The 16,272-nt window shown below is 34.4% G+C and overlaps 1 protein-coding gene across 1 annotated transcript in view; it reads right to left on the reverse strand.

The window, feature by feature from the left end:
* Window positions 1-934: 934 nt before the first annotated feature.
* AGMO (alkylglycerol monooxygenase) overlaps window positions 935-16,272 on the reverse strand; it is a 191,788-nt gene continuing 176,450 nt past the window's right edge. Inside the window, exons 12-13 of the mRNA XM_042927345.1 lie at window positions 8,575-8,680; window positions 935-1,111 (exon numbers count right to left, since the gene is read on the reverse strand). Of these exons, the coding sequence (XP_042783279.1) occupies window positions 935-1,111; window positions 8,575-8,680 (283 nt within the window). The remainder of the gene's footprint in view (window positions 1,112-8,574; window positions 8,681-16,272) is intronic.

Below are 16,272 nucleotides of genomic sequence, written 5' to 3' on the forward strand. Positions count from 1 at the left end.
TTGCTCAGCACATTCCTCACCTACCCCCTTCCCCCTTTCTTCCTCCGGCCACAAGTAAGGGACAAAGCCTTCCCGCCAAAGGACAGACAAAGGACGCCCAATCAGAGAACAACAAATGTCCTTACTTTAAAATCAACTAATCAGGCCCCTCATAATTTGAAACCTCCCCTGTGCTATTTGTCTCTGTCTATAAAAACGCTATACCAACCCTGATCGTGGCCTCTTGCGTCACCGGCGACGAGTGCGCAGAGGACCAGGTTCGAACCTGCAATAAACGACCCTTGCCGCTTGGCTTTGACTTATGACTCTGGTGGTCTTTTGTGGGAGGTTTTGGAACTTCAGGCATTACATTTTCTTACCATCTACTTTCTCTGCTTTGAATTGTGTGTTTGTGCAGAACAGATTAATAACTCTACCAGCAAGAAGATAACTATGAAATCAATAAACATAATCCTATCAAATAAAACTGAACCCGGTGATCTATCCCCATTTCCGGCTTTTCCTACCAGATTCTTCCCATGTCAGTTCATGCGTAACTCCATTCTTTTATTTCCTCACACCAAAACCACTGGAGTCTTTCGTTTTTTTTGTTGTTGTTTTCCCATTCTTCTCATTTGACCTGTCAGCAAAACTTACCTTTTCTACTTTAAAATTCCTTCCTGAATCTGACCACTTCTCACTTTCTTTGGGATGCCAGCTTCTCTCACTTGCATGTTTACAATAGCATCCTAACTGCTATCCTTAGTCCTCTTGCTACCCCCTTTCATTTGTCTTCAACTGAGCCATCAAAGTGATCTTAAAATGTAAGTCAGCTGATACACTTCCTGTGCTCAAACTCTCTGGGTGGAATCATTTCAGCTGGAGTAAAATGGATAATAACAAGACCAAAAGGAGCTATGTGGTCTGACCTCTGCTACTGCTCTGACCACATCTTCTACCACTTTCCTTCTTGCTTATTCAATTCGAAACATGTGCGGTATTCTAAGAACATGCTAGGTACATCCCGCCTCAGCATCTTTGCACTTGATGTTGCCTTTATCTGCTCTTCCCCAGGAATCCACATGGCTTTTGCCCTCATATCAGGTCTTAACTGAAATGCCACCAGCTTTTGCTAGGTGCCATGTTTTAGAAAAATTTTGCCTTCTCCATCTCTAATTTTTCACCATAGTACTTAGCATTATCTAATAAACCATATACATGAATATAAATATATGTGTATATGTATATAAATGTTTGTCTGAGTTACTGTCTGCACCCTCCTCAATTATCGCAGACAGAAAGTAGGGAGGCCCATAGTCCCTACCCTGGCTGTATATGACCTGTCAGCCTGTACAATCCCCTCCCCTGGAGTGTAGGAGAAGCCTCTGACTTGCTTCTAGTCAACAGAATGTGGCATAGATGAAGATATGGCAGATGTAATTAAGGTCCTAAATCAGTTGTTTTTCATTTGATAAAACATAAGATTATCCTGGAGGAGCCTAGGTTGACCAGCTGAAAGCTCTTAAAAGAGGAGTTGAGCTCTTCCTGAAACAAGTTCCTCCTTGCTGGCTTATGAAGTACACAGCCATGTTGAGGAAGCCCATGTGGCATGGACGTACAGGCAGCCTCTGGGACCTGAGGGCAGTCTCCAGTCAAAAGCCAGCAAAAAGCTGGCGCCCTAAGTCATACACCTGCAAGGAAATGAGTTCTGTCAACAACGTGAATGAGTTTGAAAGTGGATTTTTCCGTAGTTGAGCCTCCAGATGAGAACACAATCTGGCCAATACTTACCTTAGATGCAGTCTCTTGAGACGCTGAGCAGAGTTCTGAGCAAAACTACTCCTGACCTCCTGACCCATGGGAACTATTAGATAATAAATGTGTGTTGTTTTAAGCCACTAAATTTGTGGTAATTTGTTACACAGCAATCAAAAATTAATACACTGATTAAAATCTAATCTCCACAAAGACAGGGCTTTTGCTCTGTTTTTACTGGGGCAGGTGTTCAGTAAGTGTTGAATAAACGTTTCTGCCTGCCATTTAAAGCATTAGGCAAGCTGGTTCTATCTTCTGTGGGCATTTTTTTTTTTACCTCCTATCAGGATCCACACGTTGGGCTGTTGTTACTAGGCTCCTCTCATCACTTAAACAGTCCATGGTCTCCCCTGCTTCCAGACTTTTCACTGTAGTCTCCCTTTAGTCAAGGTACATTCCCTCCATCTTCCTCCCTACTTGTCCAAATTCTACCCAGCTCTTGCACACATCTTCAGCAGATACAAATTGGTTTACCAAGCAGCAGTGATGTGTTTCTATTTTAATGATTTAAACTAAAAACTGGAAATTAGATTTTACGTTTTTTCCAAAGTCTTAATTCAAAGTTTGGGGTGCCTTGGTGGCTCAGTTGGTTAAGTGTGGGACTCTGGCTCAGGTGATGGTCTCACGGTTCGTGAGTTCAAGCCCTGCATTGAGCTCTGTGATGACAGCTCAGAGTCTGGAGCCTGCTTCAGATTCTGTGTCTCCCTCTCTCTCTGCTCCTGCCCTGCTCTCACCCTGTCTCTCTCTTTCTCTCAAAAATAAAGATTAAAAAAAAATTTAACAAAGTCATTGCACGTTCTTTTGGAATCAACTCAAATTATTTGGCCAATAATAACCAGATATTCTCAGGTTTATTTTTTTTCATTTTTTGTAATGATCTTGTTTTAAAAACATTATTTTAAATTTGTGTGTGTAGTTTGTGTATGAATGCATGTGTATAATACACATGTATACAATTATTATTGATAAGATTCATTACTTAAATACCAAGTATTATGCTAGATTCTATTGACTCTATTGCCTTTACTCCTTGAATACCAAAACAATCCCCATAGGATGTTTATTCTCCTTTTTGCTGAGGGAGCTAAGCTAAGAGAGCTAAGATGTGGTTGTTCTAGAAAAGTTCCCGAAAGCCGCATAACCATTTGGCAGAGCTGGGAATGACACTTAGGTTATTTGACTTCAAAGCCAATGCTTCTTCTAGTACCTTAACTATCTCTTCAATTAAGTAAGAAGTTATATGAAACAAAATACACATAGGATCAAAATATCTGTAAACAGCATTTGCTATTATCTTATAGACCTATACACTTACTAAAAATAGCTACTCATCTTTGACTTTGCAATCTTCCTTTTAAAGGCTCATCAAGTTTATACATTTTTAAAGCTACTGATGGAAGACAATTAAACAACCACAAATTCACAGGCATATATTAGAACAAATTACACTTGGCTACTAGAAAAAAAAATGTGTGTGCTGTATGTTAGTGAGAAATGCATGAATAAAATAATGTTTTCTGTCAGATTTCCTGTGAATGAAAAAGTTAAAAAAAAAGCATATGAGTTGGTGCTCAAAATATTAACCAACCTAGCTAAAGAAATGTACAAGGATATGGACTAACCACTGCACACACTAAATAAACCACTATGCATTTGTATAGCAGTTAGTTATATTTATAAATAGCCACAGCACCCCTCCCTTACTTCATATTCTTGCAGATAGAAGCTAAAGAGAATAGTAGGATCATTCTCATTTTAGTTTTTCGATGAACCCCCATACTGTTCTCCAGAGTGGCCGCACCAGTTTTCATTCCCACCAACAGTGCAAGAGGGTTCCCCTTTTCTCTTCATCATTGCCAACACCTGTTGTTTCTTGTATTGTTAATTTTAGCCATTCTGACAAGTGTGTGGTGTTATTTCATCATAGTTTTCATTTGTGTTTCCCTGATGATGGGTGAGGTTGAACATTATTCATGTATCTGTTGGCCACCTGGATGTCTTCTTTGGAAAAGTGTCTATTCATGTCTTCTACCCTGTTATCCAGCAATTGCACTATTAGGTATTTATCCAAAGGATACAAAACTACAGATTCTACAGATTCAAAGGTGCATGCACTCCAACGTGTATAGCAGCATTATCAACAATAGCCAAACTATGGAGAGAGCTCAAATGTCCATCGACTGATGAATGGATAAAGAAGATGTGGTATACACATAAAATGGAATATTGGTCAGCCATCAAAAAGAATGAAATCTTGCCATTTGCAACAATGCAGGTGGAGTGAGAATGTATTATTCTAAGCGAGATAAGTAAGTCAGAGAAAGACAAATATCATTTGATTTCACTCATATGTGGAATTTAAGAAACAAAACAGATGAATATATGGGAAGGGGTGAGGAAGAGGAGAGAGGAAAATAAAGCATAATAGATTCTTAATGATAGAGAACAAACTATGGGTTGATGGAGGGAGGTGGGTGGGAGATGGTCTAGATCCATGATGGGTGTTAAGAAGGGCCCTTAACAACAAGCCCCCCTTGTTGTGACAAGCACTGGATGTTGTATGTAAGTGATAAATTATTCAATTCTACTCCTGAAACCAATAACACACTGTATGTTGGTTAACTAAAATTCAAATTAAAAAAAAAAAAGCTAAAGGGAGTAAATCTTCCACAAACAGGTCACAAGATCAAATTTAAATTCTACTTTGTACTTCTGCTCAGAATTATAACTACCTAAGCACTGTTTTATAACCTAAGTACAAAATAACATAAGGTTCAATTTTCCATTCTGTGTGTCCTTGTGTGTATGTGATTAAAGTTGTAAGTATAGCCAGCAGCGTGTTTGCTTAGTGTAGAAGGATTGTTATCATGCAAATCTATGGCATTTGACTTACTTAATGAAGCAGTATAACAGAAAGCCTCCAACCAGCCTTCTAGATAAAGAGAAGAGTCACAGGGCTACAAGTTGATGTTGCCAATAAATGCAACATTAATTTATAAAAGAAGGGATTAATTGCTTCAATGACACTGATTCTAAAGATAGCTTCAAAGAAAAATGATGAGAACATTGTATCCCCATAGTATAATCACTGCAAGTCAGTAACCCCTGATTCCTATTGAATGGAGTCACTCAGGCCATTTATTAGGCTTCTAAACTCCTTATGTGGGCAAAGAATAGTTTTATTAATACTATGATAAATGGTAAAAATTCATGTAAAGTTCTAAGAAATGTGAGGAAAACACAAATTTAAAATTAATAATTAAGAATATAAAAACTGGGGTGCCTGGGTGGCTCGGCTGATTAAGCGACCAACTCTTGATTTTGGCTCAGATCATGATTTTACAGTTCAGGAATTCAAGTCCCACATCAGGCTCCTCACTGACCACGCAGAGACTGCTTGGGATTATCTCTCTCCCCTCTCTCTCTGCCCCTGCTGTGCTCTCTTTCTCTCTCTCAAAATAAGTGAAATAAACTTAAAAAAATTATTAAGAATGTAAGAGCTGATAACTAGTTTTTTAAATTTTGAATTTAAATTAAAAAGTAAAAGAATTGATAACTAGTCTTTTTTTTTTAACTTTAGAAAACGTGGAAGAAAAGGCTGCTTCACAAGTGAAATGCTGATCATAAAATACTTGCCCAGTCTTTACCATATAGTTATTGACCTCCAGTCAGAGAAGACTTATTCAGTGTTAACCATGGAAATTCAATCATTAATAATAAAAATGATGATAATACCTTAATAATAATAGCAGTACTAATATTTTAAATGATAATTATAGAATAATCATATTAATATGAACAATGATAATAACTAAATTGTATCAAGGACTTGCTATGTGGTACCCTTCGTGCCATTGAATTTATCCACAAACCATAAGAAATAGATAGTATTAGTACACCATTTTAAAGAAATGTTTAATAGGCATATCACAGTCAATGTTTACTCTTGAAGAGTGTACATGTGTACCTAGATGGGCAGGAATGGGTTCTGTAAAGAGTAGGTGAATAGACTGAAACATTTTGCCATTATGTCTTCCCTCCTCTTCATTTTACTTTTAAATCACAGATAATTCAGAGGTAAAGTATTGAAACCATTAGTCTTTTCAAAACATTTTTGTAGTCAAATTAGTAAGACCTTTTATTTTGGTCTTCACATTTCTCAAAGTACTTTTGCTTCATTGTAAAAATATCTTTTATCTAAATTCCTTGAGGTGAATAAGTATTGCTATCATTACATGGAAGGAAATGTTGCTAGATAATTAAGAGCTACAATGTCAGACTGTCTGAGTTTGTATCCTGACTTGTTCAATGCTTAATTATATTAATTCAAACTAGTTTCCAACCTCTCTGTAGCTCAAAATTTTTTCATTATACAAATAATAATAGTAACCAGATCATGAGTCACACTGATATATAGATCAAATGAAGTGATAGGAGTAGGGCATTTAGAACATAGTAAAATCTCAGTGTATGTTAACTCTCATTTGGCAAGTAAACAACCTGAAGAACAGAGTCCAATGTCATAGAGTCAGAACTAAAAATTCATAATCATGACTTTTAGATTCCACATTACTGCTCCTCTATATCCACCATGCCAATTGTTCCCAAACTTGACTTTTGGATCCTGAGGCAAACCAAAGAATTATTCCAAGGGATCTTCAATTTCATAAAAGTGATAATAATAATAGGATATAATATATATTAAGCTTGTACTGTATGTTAACTACTATGCCAAATCTCTTATACAGATTTTCATTTAATCCTCAAAATCCTATTAGAAATGTATTATTACTTATCCATTTATAGATAAGGAAAGTAAGTCTAAGAATATTTAAGTTGATAAATAACTGTCCAAGGACACAGTAATAATTTCCTGGGTTAGAAATCAAATTCAGTCAATGTGGCTTAAAAGCTCAAATCTTAACCACTCACTTTTACCTACTGACTTAACATAAATAAATAAATGGACAGCATCTCACCACTAAAATTCATCATATTCAAAAGTTGGACACACCACACTGTCCTCCACTATCCCATCACCAAAGAACCTCAAATGCAGTGTGGTTCTCCAAGCATATATTCCACTTGTTTATACCATGGCTGCCTTAAAGAACCCACATTTTCTATTTGTTTCTGGAGCATTTAAGATAAACTACTACAATATACCCAAGAGTAGATTCACTAAATGGTACTGATTTCTTTCATACCTATAATATCTGTCCTCATGCAGAGTGTGAAAATATATACATATTTTTGGCATGTATATTTCCAAATTTCATTGAATAAGTGTAATTTAAGCTTCATCATTTTGCTTGAAGTTGTATTCTCAAGAAAAGTACATAATACATAAACTTTATTTAGTGCCTATTTAGATGCACAATTTATTCAATTAGATGATATCTAGTATCCTGATACTAAGATTTTATGTTTCATTTTTTAAATTTGCATGACTTTTAAAGTAGAAAATATATTCAGGTGGTGCAGAAATTTTAAAGGTAGTAAAGAATATGAACTTAATGGAAAATCTTCCTCATATTTCTTAATCCTAGTCATATAATTCACCCTCCCACAGGCAACCATACAGTAAGTTCTTATTATCTTTCCAGATATATTTACATATATTTACATTATATATATATAAACTTACATATATATATACATATATACACATACATATATATGTGTATATATGTATATATATATGTATACATATATACACATGTATATATGTATATATATGTATATACGTATGTGTATGTATATATATATAAACTTATATATATAAACATATAACGTGTATATATAAACTTATATATATAAACTTTTATAAAGTGTATATATAAACTTATATATATGCACATATATACATATACATATACATACAGATATATATGTATATGTATATATGTATATATAAATTTCCCCTTCCTCATTTTTATATTCATATGCCTTCTGTGGTGGTGCCAAATTGTTTTCCAAAGAGCTTGTTCCAATTTACGGTCATTACTAATTTATAAAACTGCCTGTTTTAGTTTTTCCATCAATACTGGGAGAATATTTGCATTTATGTTTCATGCTTAAATAAGGTTACATATGCTGGGCATGTTGGCAGGCTGATCAGCACCAAAGTTAAACAATATAAACCTTAATTTAAAATAATAAAGTTATGTGCATTAACTCTTTAGTGATAAGAATAAAGATTTTGTTAACACGCATCTAAGATCTGAAACAATAAATATATACCCAAAAGCTTTTGGAAGTTCTTGGAAGAGAAGTTTTAATCATCACAGAAGGTTAAATTATAACTTAAATTTTTCAGTTGTAGAAAAATCTCAGTGACATCAGTGATTTTATTTCTATAGAATCATTATCTTTTGTGGGCAATTGATAAGATGCTTTAATCACCTTAAAAACCTAAGAAGAAAAAATCTCAAATGGCAGGATCTCTGCCGAAAACTTTTTAAAAAATTATTTGTTTCCTTGTTGAAAGCCAACTATGTGACTGAATTTTTCCTCATAAACATCACGTAATATAATTTGTCCAACAAGTCTATGAGGTTAATGATATCACTACGTATTTAAACACCAGAAAAATGAAACTCCACAATATTAACTAGCTCCAGGTGACACAATTAATATGGTATGATAAGTAAATGAATAGGTAAATGTTTCCCATAAGTACTAGTCACAAGATAAATAGACAAAACACTGTTGAATGAAAAGATTAAACATATGATAGCTGTATAATTGTGCTAAGCCACCTAAAAAAATATGTCTTACCTCAAAAGCAAATGACAAAGAAGGAGTGAAAGGCTTCAGATGACCAAATCTACACAACATTAAGAACACCAAGCAACGGAAAGTTTCCAGTACAGCTGCCTTAGGTCTGAAATAAATATCATTGACATGTATTAGCTTTAATATGTTCTTTGTAGGTTTACATGTTATAATTCATATGATGAAACACATTTTTTTCTAATTTTCAAGAAATACACAGTATGTTAATGTATTTAAGGAGCATGTGCCTCTGAAGTTGTTTGAAAACGGCCATCACACTAAGAAATAAAATGCATTTTCTTTTTAAAGAAAATCAGCTCCTAATCAATCTATTGCTTAGTTTGAGCACTGATGAGTTAGGATGAAGCATACACTCAATTAATAAATAAAATATCAAAGAACTAAATTTCTAGGATCCAAAGTAAATGAGACTCCTGCCACTCACTAAATACTTTTATACTTCATTCATTTCATTTCATTTTTATTTTTTTTTTAAATAATGTCGATTATTTATTATTGAGAGAGAGAGAGAGACTGCACAAGCAGGAGAGGGTTAGAGAGAGAGGGAGACACAGAATCTGAAGCAGGCTCCAGGCTCTGAGCTGTCAGCACAGAGCCCGACGCGGGGCTCGAACTCACGGACCGTGAGATCATGACCTGAGCAGAAGTCGGCCGCTTAACCGACTGAGCCACCCAGGCGCCCCATACTTCATTTTATTTATTTATTTATTTATTTATTCATTCATTCATTCATTCATTCATTCATTCATTTTTTACTTCATTCGTTTTAAAAATGACTTGCAGGGGTGCTTAGGTGGCTCAGTGGGTTAGGCTTCCAACTCTTGGTTTCGGTTCAGGTCATGATCTCACGATTTGTGAGATGGAGCCGCATGTCGGCCTCTGACCTGACAGCATGGAGCCTGCTTGGGATTCTTTCCCTCTCTCTCTGTTCCTCAGCCCACCCCCCTCTCTCTCTCAAAATAAAAAAATATTTTAAAAAAGAGAAAAAAAATGACTTGTAAGGAAGATTTTAACTCTTCTAAAATAATGAACTGTCAATTTCTGACATATTGGGAAAACGGATAATGTACGATTGTGCCTAATATGATAGGTAGCACAATTATAGTCCTTTGTTATCTATTTTGTGATGTTCATTTTTTGTATGCATGGTATTCTTAAAATTCAAACTCTAAAATAAGTGAACTAAGCATGTTTATGTATGTGAAACAGCATCAAATATCAAGCACAGGTAAGTGTTTACAAATTATCTTGTAATGATTGGAATGAACAGCTTTTTTTATTAGCATAAAATAAGCTTCTTATGATATTCATTTGTTGGATAAATATTTTTTGTAACAGGTAAATAGTATTGTTATGACAAGTGAATTTTTTGACTAAAATATTCTTGAATTAATCTCATAATACAGACATATTGTTTAGTTAATTTAGATTATAATGGTATAAAGAAAAAAAGTGAAGAAAATATAAAGTAGTATATTTATTTAACTTAAATATTTCTTCTGCATCTATTTTTAATTTTTTTAATGTTTATTTATTTTTGAGAAAGAGAGAGAGAGAGGGAGAGAGAGTGTGAGCAGGGGAGGGGCAGAGAGAGAGGGAGACACAGAATCCAAAGCAGGCTCTAGGCTATGAGGTGTCAGCACAGAGCCCAATGTGGGTCTCAAACTCATGAACCATGAGATCATGACATGAGCCGAAGTTGGACTCTTAACTTACTGAGCCACCCAGGCACCTCTGTTCTGCATCTATTAATTATGACTGTTTCTGTAAAACGGAATACAAATTTTTATACAAAAGAAGATAACATTTTTTCAAGTTTTTAAACTCAGTTAAAACAGGGTAACAATTTTTGATTTTTTGTATTCAAGTAATGTGACTTATCTTTTTGTGAATAAGATATAAAATCAAATTAAAATTTTTCTCCTTGTAAAATAATGCTATATAATTGGTATAAGCTATTTTTTAAAATTGGTATCTGGGTAGGTTCCAAGGGAAAGAAAAGGAAATTTCTATTTTATCTTATTTACTTTTTTAAAGTTCATTTATTTACTTTGAGAAAGAGAGAGAGAAGGCACAAGCAGGGGAGGAATAGAGAGAAAGAGAGAGAGAATCCCAAGCAGGCTCTGCACTGCCAGTGCAGATCCTGACTCGGGGCTGGTCCCACAACCATGAGATCATGACCTGACTGAAATCAAGAGTTGGATGTTCAACCGACTGAGCCACCAAGGTAGTCCATAAAATTTCTATTGTAAAACACAATTAATTTCTATTAATTATATTCTATTATTTGCTTTTTAATCTTTTATATTGTGAGAAGAAATCTACATATAAAGAAATATATAAAACAGAAATGTGCAATTTGATAATTTTTAACAAATCAAGAACCTTGTAACCACCACTCAATATCAGCACCCCCAAAGAGAACTCTTACCTCCTCAGTACTTCTACCTTCCCTCTATCTCAGAAAGAATCAGTACCCTTTTATGATAATCATATTCTCTTTGCTCTGTTTTAAATTTATATTTTTACCACATTAGCATAAATTTTTAAAAGTTCCTGTATAGGTGTTTCTTTTTACTTTTAATAAATGGGATTGTATTGTATGCACTGTGTGTATCTAGCATCTTTCACTTAGTGTTAATGAGATGCATCTTTGACGTTGCATATAGCAGCAGGTCATGCTTTTCACTCTTGTATACTGTTCATTGCGTGAATATACTGATATTCATGCATCGATCTGCCTTGTAAAGGACATCAGGACTGTCGGCTACACTTGTTTATTATGAAAAATGTTGTCTGAACATTCTTTTCCGTGCCTTTAGACTTCCAGGTAATATTGTTTATATGTTGAAATTTAGTAAAATCTTCAGTATTTCAAGTTAGTTATCACAATATAAACTCTCCCCTCAGTGTGTGAGCCCTTCATCAGTAGGGACTGTCAATACTTTTAATGATAGTCATGTGGGATAAAAGGTGTTTTCTACTCATAAAATTTGCAAACAGCATCTCTGATTTGAAGATTTTATTTTTTACTATCTTAATGAGGGTTAATTATTGAAGAACTGACTTTCTTAATGTTATTATAGTCTAAGTAATCAATTTTATCTTTAGGAATAGGGATTTTTGTGTACCATTTAACATTTTTACCTACTTTAAGGTTATAGAGATACATTACTATGCTATTTTCTGGAATATTGGTTTTCCATTCACTTGTAAATCTACAATCCCCTGGCCCCAGGATTAACTTTTTATGGTGTGAAATATTTGTCAAGTTTATTTTTCTTATTCCTATGTGGAAATCCAATGTTTCCAAGACCATTTATTGAAAAGACAGCCTTTTCCCATAGCTCTGCAGGGACACCTTTGTCACAAATCAAGTATGTATGTATATATATATAGATATTTCCTAGGTTCTCTGTTTTAATCTTTGTGCCAATAAAGCATGTCTAATTACTGTAGCTTTATAATAAATCTTGATAGCCAGTAGTGCAACTATTGCCATTTTGTTAAATCTCAAGACTGTGTTGACTATTACAGGTCCTTTTCATTCCCATATACGTATGTCTTAGAAATGCCTACCCAATTCCAGAAAAAGCCTTTTTACAATTTTAATTCCAACTGTATTAAATATGTAAGTCAATTTGGTGAGAATTGTAATGTTTATGAGACTGAGCATTCCAATCTTTGAATATTGTTATCTCTCCATTTATTTAGTTTAATTATTTTTCATAATATTTCAATAGTTTTACAATGTTCTATAGAGATATTTTACTCATTTTTTAAGTTTTTATTTTAATTTCGGTTAGTTAACGTGCAGTGTTATATTAGTTTCATGGGTACCATAGAGTGATTCAACACTTCCATACATCACCCAGTGCTCATCACAAGTACACTCTTTAACCCGCAGAACCTATTTCACCCATCCCCACTTTCCACTCCTCTCAGGAAACCATCAGTTTGTTCTCTATAGTTAAGAGTCTGTTTCTTGGTTTGTCTCTCTCCCTCTTTCTTTTTTTCCCTTTGCTCATTTGTTTTGTTTCTTAAATTCCACATATGAGTGAAATCATATGGTATTTGTCTTTCTCTGACTGACTTATTTCTCTTGGCATTATATTCTCTAGCTCCATCCATGTCATTGCAAATAGTAAGACTTCACTCTTTTTTGTGGCTAAATAATATTCCATTATATGCATATAAAATATATCATTATATATAATATATCATCATATGGAATATGTATTATTACATATATAATATATGTCATTACATATATGTAATACATATCATATCTTCTTTACCCATTCATCAATTGATAGATTGCTTTAATCCATTTTGAATTTATTTGGTGTATGGTGTATGTTTCATTCTTTTGCATGCGGCTGACCAGTTTTTCCAACACCATCTATAGAACAGATGAGTTTTTCCCAATGAATATTCTTTCCTGCTTTGTTGAAGATCAATTGACCATATAATTATAGGTTTATTTTTGGGTTTCCTATTCTGTTCTATTGATCTATGTGTCTATTTTTGTGCCAGTACCATACTGCTTTGATCACTACAGCTTTGTAATATAACTTGAAGTCCAGAGCTGTGATGCCTCTAGCTTTGTTTTTCAAAATTGCTTTGGTTACTCAAGGCCTTTTGTGGTTCCATATAAATTTTAGAATTGTTTGTTCTAGTTCTATAAAAAAAAGAGTTACTGGTATTTTTATAGGGATTGCAATGAATGTGTAGATTGCTTTAGATAATATACACATTTTAATAATATTTGTTCTTCCAAAGCATGAACCTAAAATATCTTTCCATTTCTTTGTGTCATCTTCAATTTATTTCATCAGCATACAGTTTTCAGAATACAGGTCTGTGTCACCTCTTCGATTAGGTTTATTACTAGGTACCTTATTATTGTTGCTGTAATTATAAACGGGAATGTTTTCTTAATTTCTCTCTCTGCTGCTTCATTATTGGTGTATAAAAATGCAACAGATTTCTATACATAGATTTTGTATTCTGTGACTTTACTGAATTTATCAGTTCTAGCAGTTTTTTTGTTGGAGTCTTTCAGGTTTTCTATATGGAGTATTAGGTCATCTGCAAATACGGGAAGTTTTACTTCTTCGTTACTAATGTGGGTGCATTTTATACCTTTTTGTGTCTGATTGCTATGGACTTCCAGTACTATATTGAATACAAGTGGTGAGGGTGAACATCCTTGTCTTGTTTCCGACCTTAGAAGGAAAGCTCCTAGTTTTTCCCCATTGAAGATTATATGAGCTGCAGGTCTTTTGTAGGTTGCCTTAATGATGTTGAGGTATGTTCCCTCTATTTTTATCACTTTACGACACTTTTTTTAAAGTCTATTTCTTTATTTTGAGTGAGAGAGAGAACGTATGCAGGAGGGACAAAGAGAGAGGGAGAGAGAGAGAATCCCAAGCAAGCTCTGCACTGTCAGCATGAACCATGAGATCATGCTCTGAGCTGAAACCAAGAGTCAGACACTTAACCAGCTGAGCCACCCAGGCACCTGTGAGGGTTTTTATCATGAATGGATGCTGTACTTTGTCAAATGCTTTTTCTGAATTTATTGAAATGATCATATGTTCTTATCCTTTCTCTTACTGAGATGATATGTCATGTTGATTGATTTGTGAATACTAAACCACCCTTGCAATCCAGGAATAAATCTCAGTTCATCGTGGTGAACATTTTTTTAATGTATTGTTGGATTCTGTTTCCAGTATTTTCTTGAATATTTTTGAATCTTTATTCACCAGAGACATTGGCCTGTAGTTCTCTTTTTTGGTGGAGTATTTATCTGGTTTTGCTATCAAAATACTACTGGCCTCATAGAATGAATTGGAAGCTTTCCTTCCTTTTTTTTTTTTTTTTTTTTTTTTGAATAGTTTGAAAAGAATAGGGATTAGTTCTTTAAATGATTGGTAGAATTCCCTGGGAAGCTTAGACCTGAACTTTTGTTTGTTGGAATTTTTTTATTATTGATTTGATTTCTTTGCTGGTTATTAGTTTGTTCAAATTTTCTATTTCTTCCTCATTCAGTTTCAGGAAGTTATATGTTTCTAGGAATTTATTTACTTCCTTTTGGTTGGTCAATTTGTTGGCATATACTTTTTCATAATATTCTTTCATAATTGTTTGTATTTCTGTGGTATTGTTGTTATTTCTCCTCTCCCATTTGTGATTTTATTTGAGTCCTTTCTTTTTTCTTGATAAATCTGGCTAGAGGTTTATCAATTTTATTGGTTTTTCAAAAACCAGCACCTGGCTTCAATGATCGGTTCTATTGATTTTAAGTTTCTGTATTATTTATTTTAGCCCTAATCTTTATTATTTTCTTCCTTCTGCTGGTTTTAGGTTTGTTTATAGTTGTTTTCCTAACTCCTTCAGGTACAAGGTTAAGTTGTTTAGTTAAGATTTTTCTTGCTTCCTTAGGTAAACCTGTATTGCTGTAATTTCCCTCTAAGAACTACTTTTGCTGCATCCCAAAGGTTTTTGAACCATTGAGTTTTGATATTTATTTCTTTCCATCCACTTTTTTCATTCCTTTGTTATTTATTTTTTTAATTTTTTAATTTTATTTTTTTAAATTTACATCCAAGTTAGTTAGCATATAGTGCAACAATGATTTCAGGAGTAGATTCCTTAATGCCCCTTGCCCATTTAGCCCATCCTCCCTCCCCCAACCCCTCCAGTAACCCGCTGTTTGTTCTCCCAATTTAAAAGTCTCTTATGTTTTGTCCCCCTCCCTGTTTTTATGTTATTTTTGCTTCCCTTCCCTGATGTTAATCTGTTCTGTGTCTTAAAGTCCTCATATGAGTGAAGTCATATGATATTTGTCTTTCTCTGACTAATTTCGCTTAGCACAATACCTCTTGTTCCATCCACGTAGTTGCAAATGGCAAGATTTCATTCTTTTTGATTGCCTAGTAATACTCCATTGTGTGTGTGTGTGTGTGTGTATGTGTGTGTGTGTGTGTGTGTGTGTGTGTGTGTGTATCCTATATATATCCATCCCATCTTCTTTATCCATTCATCCATCTATGGACACTTGGGCTCTTTCCATACTTTGGCTATTGTTGATAGTGCTGCTATAAACACTGGGGTGCATGTGTCTCTTTGAAACAGCATACCTGTATCCCTTGGATAAATACCTAGCAGTGCAATTGCTGGGTCGTAGGGTAATTCTATTTTTAATTTTTTGAGGAACCTCCATAGTGTTTTCCACAGTGGCTGCACCAGCTTACATTCCCACCAGCAATGCAATAGAGATTCTCTTTCTTAGCAACCTCGCCAACACCTGCTTTTGCCTGAGTTGTTAATGTTAGCTATTCTGACATGTGTGAGGTGGTATCTCATTGTGGTTTTGATTTGTATTTCCCTGATGATGAGTGATGTTGAGCATTTTTTCATGTGTCAGTTGGCCATCTGGATGTCTTCTTTGGAGAAGTGTCTATTCATGTCGTTTGCCCATGTCTTCAACTGGATTGTTTTTTGGGTGTGGAGTTTGATATGTTCCTTATAGATTTTGGATACTAACCCTTAATCTGATATGTCGTTTGCCAATATCTTTTCCCATTCTGTCGATTGCCTTTTAGTTTTGCTCATTGTTTCCTTCACTGTGCAGAAGCTTTTTATTTTAATGAGGTCCCAGTAGTTCATTTT

Source organism: Panthera leo, chromosome A2 (assembly GCF_018350215.1).
Source record: "Panthera leo isolate Ple1 chromosome A2, P.leo_Ple1_pat1.1, whole genome shotgun sequence".
NCBI classification, from domain to species: Eukaryota; Metazoa; Chordata; class Mammalia; order Carnivora; family Felidae; genus Panthera; species Panthera leo.